This window comes from Bubalus bubalis, chromosome X (genome assembly GCF_019923935.1).
Source record: "Bubalus bubalis isolate 160015118507 breed Murrah chromosome X, NDDB_SH_1, whole genome shotgun sequence".
Taxonomy (NCBI): Eukaryota; Metazoa; Chordata; class Mammalia; order Artiodactyla; family Bovidae; genus Bubalus; species Bubalus bubalis.
Genome location: NC_059181.1, coordinates 48,699,592 through 48,704,791, shown reverse-complemented (window position 1 = coordinate 48,704,791; position 5,200 = coordinate 48,699,592). Strand labels below are relative to the sequence as shown.

At 39.3% G+C, this 5,200-nt stretch overlaps 1 protein-coding gene across 1 annotated transcript; it reads left to right on the top strand.

Moving 5' to 3' along the window:
* The first annotated feature begins 473 nt into the window (after nt 1-473).
* LOC102406267 (protein MANBAL-like) lies at nt 474-731 on the top strand. The gene has a single exon (XM_044936805.1). It carries the CDS (start codon nt 474-476, stop codon nt 729-731), a length of 258 nt encoding a protein of 85 aa, XP_044792740.1.
* The last annotated feature ends 4,469 nt before the right edge of the window (nt 732-5,200 follow it).

The following is a 5,200-nucleotide window of genomic DNA, read 5'->3' as shown; positions in this document are numbered from 1 at the left end:
TTGCCATTTCCTTCTCCAATGCATGAAAGTGAAAAGTGAAAGAAGTCGCTCAGTCGTGTCCAACTCTTAGCGACCCCATGGACTGCAGCCTACCAGGCTCCTTCATCCATGGGATTTTCCAGGCAAGAGTACTGGAGTGGGGTGACATTGCCTTCTCCAGAAGGGAATGGCAGGACATACTTAAAGTAATGAAAGAGAAAAACCTATAACTAAGAATACTCTACCCAGCAAGACTCTCCTTCAGGTTTGATGGACAAATCAAAAGCTTTACAGAGAAGCAAAAGCTGAGAGAATTCAGCACCACCAAACTAGCTCTTCAACAAATGCTAAAGGATCATCTCTAGACAGGAAACACAGTAAAGGTTTTTTAAAATGAACCCAGACTTCTGGGGGCACGGTGCTGCAGCATAGGATAAGTTGGCTCTGGACAGCAGTGAGTTGGAGGCTACCTCAGGCAACAGGCAGCTGGGCCCATGGCCTCCGACCTGGATATCTCCCCTCCCGCGGTGCTTGAGACCATGTATCTGGGGAACCTGCTGTGGTATAGACTCTTTCTGGGGGCCATCTTCCAGGTCATCTGCATGCTGGCCATAATCATTCCTGTTCCCAAGTCCCACAAGGCAGACGCAGAACAATCTGAGCCCCGAAGTGCAGAGGTGATGAGGAAACCCAAGGTCACTGCTCCTTCTGCAAACAAGAAACCCAAGAAGGAGGCCAAGAAGAAGAGGTAGAAGAGGCGGCCTTCACAGCCTGGCAGGCAGTAAGGGCCCTGAGGCCAGCCCTCCTGGGGCATAAGGTCTCAGGTGTCTGGGATTCCCTCTGAACGCAGAGATCTAGACAATCATGACAGTGCCCAGGCCCCAGCTGGCAGACCACCACTTCTTCCTTCTGCCTTCCTGAGGGGTTAGAGCCAAGGGGGCTGAAATACCCTGTGAACAGAGACTGTCCTGGAAGCCTCTTGAAAAGTTGGGTCAGCTCACAGAGTTCCATTTTCTGACTTAATTCCCATGTCCTAATTTTAGTCATCCACCTTGTAGGTTTACACTATGTTTTAGAGTCCTCATCTACTGCTGCAAGCACCACCCTCTGCCATTATCCATGCCCTGCAGATCAGATTTCCTGCTAATCAGTCATCTTTGTCTCTGCTTGTGCAGAGGAAGCTGGGCCAGACCTCTCCTATTTTTTTTAGGTCAAGACGCCAAGACCATTAGTACAGTTGTCCCACTGGTGCAGAAGCCAGGCCTTAAAGAGGCCTGGTCCTTCTCCGGCTGATGGAAGGGATTTGGTTGAATGAGTGTGTATTCTTGAGCCCAGAGTTCCTGAGCATCTCAAATAGAGGGTAGGGGTAGGGACTTGTCAATTGCAGACCAATCTCTTTTCAGCCCTCAATACAGAATATTGAGGGTATACCTGTTCGCTTCTGTCTGTATCCCCTCCAATTCCTTCAACCCCTGACCATAGTCATTTGGGGGATGTAAAGGTCAATAAATAGCCCCACACACTGAAAATAAATAAATAAATAAATAAATAAATAAATAAAAATGAACCCCAAACAAGAAAGTAATTGGTAATAGGATCATAGTTATCAATAATTACCTTACATGCAAATGGGTTAAATGCTCCAACCAAAAGACAAAGACTGGCCAAATGGATACAAATACAAGACCCCTATATATGCTGTCTACAAGAGACCAATCTCAAACCTAGGGACACATACAGACTGAAAGTGAAGGGCTGGAAAAAAATATTTCATGCAAATGGGGACCAAAAGAAAGCAGGAATAGCAATATTCATATTAGAAAAAACAGACTTTGAAATAAAGGCCATGATCAGAGACAAAGAAGAACACTACATAATGATAAAAGGATCAATCCAAGAAGAAGATATAACAAGTATAAATATATATGCACCCAACATAGGAGCACCTCAATATGTAAGACAAATTCTAACAAGTATGAAAGGGGAAATTAAAAGTAGCACAATAATAGTGGGGGACTTTAATACCCCACTCACACCTATGGATAGATCAACCAAACAGAAAATTCACAAAACACAAGCTCTAATGATACAATGGACAATTTAGACATGATTGATATTTATGGGACATTTACCCCAAAATTTCACCTTTTTCTCAAGTGCACAAGGAACATTCTACAGGATAGATCACATCCTGGGCCATAAGCCTAGACTTTGTAAATTTTTTTTAAAAAATTGAAATAATTCCAAGCATCTTTTCTGATCACAATGCAGTAAGATTAGATGTCAACACTAAGAAAAAAAATACTCTTAAGAATACAAACATATGGGGGTTAAAAAATACACTTCCAGATAACCAAAAGATCATGTAAGAAATCAAAAAGGAAATAAAAATATACATAGAAATAAATGAAAATGAAAACATGACAACCTCAAACCTACAGCATTCAGTAAAAGCAGTGCTAAGAGGGAGGGTCATAGCAATACAAGCCTACCTCAAGAAACCAGAGAAACATAAAATAAGTAACCTAACTTTACACCTAAAGTAACTAGACAAAGAAGAAAAGAAGAATCCCAAAATTAGTAGAAGGAATGAAATTATAAAAATTAGAGCAGAAGTAAATGAAAAAGAAACAAAGGAGACTATAGCAAAAATCAGCAAAACTAAAAGCTGGTTCTTGAGAAGATAAATAAAATAGACAAACAATTAGCCAGAGTCAGCATGAAAAAAGGGAGAAGAATCAAACAAATAAAATTAGAAATGAAAATGGAGAAATCACAACAGACAACACAGAAATACAACACATCATAAGAGACTGCTACAAGCAATTAGGGCATCCTTGGTGGCTCAGAGGTTAAAGCATCTGCCTGCAATGTGGGAAACCTGGGTTCAACTTCCAGGTTGGGAAGATCCCCTATAGAAGGAAATGGCAACCCACTCCAGTACTCTTCCCTGGATAATGCCATGGACAGAGGAGCCTGTTAGGCTACAGTCAATGGGATCAAAAAGAATCGTACACAGCTGAGAAACTTCACTTCTTCATGAGAAACTATATGCCAATAAAATGGACAACTTTAAAGAAATGGACAAATTCTTAGAAAAGTATAACCTACCAAGATTGAGCCAGGGAGAAATAAAAAATCTTAACAGACCCATCACAAGCACAGAAATCAAAGGTATAATAAAAAAATCTTCCAACAAACAAAAGCCCAGGAACAGACTGCATTACAGGTGAATTCTACCAAAAATTTAGAGAAGAACTAATACCAATCCTACTCAAACTTTTCCAGAAAATTGCAGAGGAAGGTAAACTTCCAAACTCATTCTATGAGGCCACCATCAATCTAATAGCAAAACCAGACAAAGACACCACAAAAAAAGAAAACTACAGGTCAATATTACAGTTAAACATGGATGAAAAATCCTCAAGAAAATTCTAGCACACAGAATGCAACAACATTTTAAAAAGGTCAAACATCATGACCAAGTGGGCTTTATCCCAGGGATAAAAGGTTTCTTCAATATTCTGAAATCAATGAATGTGATACATCATATTAACAAATTGAAAGATAAAAACAATATGAGTATCTCAATAGATGCAGAGAAAGCCTTTGACAAAATTCAACACTCATTTATTATCAAAGCTCACCAGAAAACAGGCATAGAAGGAACATACCTCAATATAATAAAAGCCATATATGACAAACACACAACAAACATTATCCTCAGTGATGAAAAATTGAAAGCATTTCCTCTAAAATCAGGAACAAAAGAAGGGTGCCCACTCTCATCTACTATTCAACAAAGTTTTGGAAGTCTGAGCCACAGCAATCAGAGGAGAAAAAGAAATAAAAGGAATTCATAAGGGAAAAAAAGAAGTAAAACTCTCATTGTTTACAGATGACGTGATCCTCTACATAGAAATCCCCATAGACACAACCATAAAATTACTAGAGCTAATCAATGAATATAGGAAAGTTGTAAGATATAAAATTAATACACAGAAATCCCTTGCATTTTTATACACTAACAATGAGAAACCAGAAAGAAAAATTAAGGAAATAATCCCATTCACCATAGCAAGGAAAATAAGAAAATGCTTAGCAATAAATTTACCCTAGAAATAAATATTCTAGGAATAAATAAATAAATACCTAGGAATAAATTTGTTAATAAAAAAGAAAAAAAAGACCTATATATATAGAAAACTATAAAACACTGATAAAAAAATCAAAGATGACCCAAATAGTTGGAAAAATACACCACATTCATGGACTGGAAGAATCAGTATAGTGAAAATGTGTATACAAACCAAAGCAATGTATAGATTAAAAGCAATCCCTATCAACTTCCAAGGGTATTTTTCACAGGACTAGAACAAATAATTTTACAATTTGTATGGAAACACAAGAAAACTCAAATAGCCAAAACAATCTTGAGAAAGAAGAGAGGAACTGGAGGCATCAACCTGCCTGAATTCAGACTATACTACAATGCTACCATCATCAAGACAGTATGGTACTGGCACAAAGACAGAAATATAGACCAATGGAACAAAATTGAAAGCCCATAAATAAATCCATGCACCTATAGACACCTTATATTTGACAAAAGAGGCAAAAATATACATTAGAGAAAAGACAGTCTCTTTAACAAGTGGGAAAATTGGTCAACCACCTGTAAAAAAGTGAAACCAGAACATTCTCTAAAACCTTCAGTTCAGTTCAGTCGTTCAGTCGTGTCCGACTCTTTGCAACCCCATGAACTGCAGGATGCCAGGCCTCCCTGTCCATCACCAACTCTCGGAGTTCACTCAAACTCATGTCCATCGAGTCGGTGATGCCATCCAGCCATCTCATCCTCTGTCGTCCCCTTCTCCTCCTGCCCCCAATCCCTTCCAGCATCAGAGTCTTTTCCAATGAATCAACTTTTCACATGAGGTGGCCAAAGTAATGGAGTTTCAGCTTCAGCATCAGTCCTTCTAAAGAACACCCAGGACCGATCTCCTTTAGAATGGACTGGTTGGATCTCTTTGCAGTCCAAGGGACTCTCAAGAGTCTTCTCCAAAACCACAGTTCAAAAGCATCAATTCTTTGGTGCTCAGCCTTCTTTATAGTCCAACTCGCACATCCATACATGACCACTGGAAAAACCATAGCCTTGACTAGAAGGACCTTTGTTGGCAAAGGAATGTCTCTGCTTTTTACTATGCTGTCTAGGTTG

Bases quoted from the DNA above. Each gene is read 5' to 3' on its own strand.
- LOC102406267 (XM_044936805.1), top strand. From the start codon at position 474: ATGGCCTCCGACCTGGATATCTCCCCTCCCGCGGTGCTTGAGACCATG.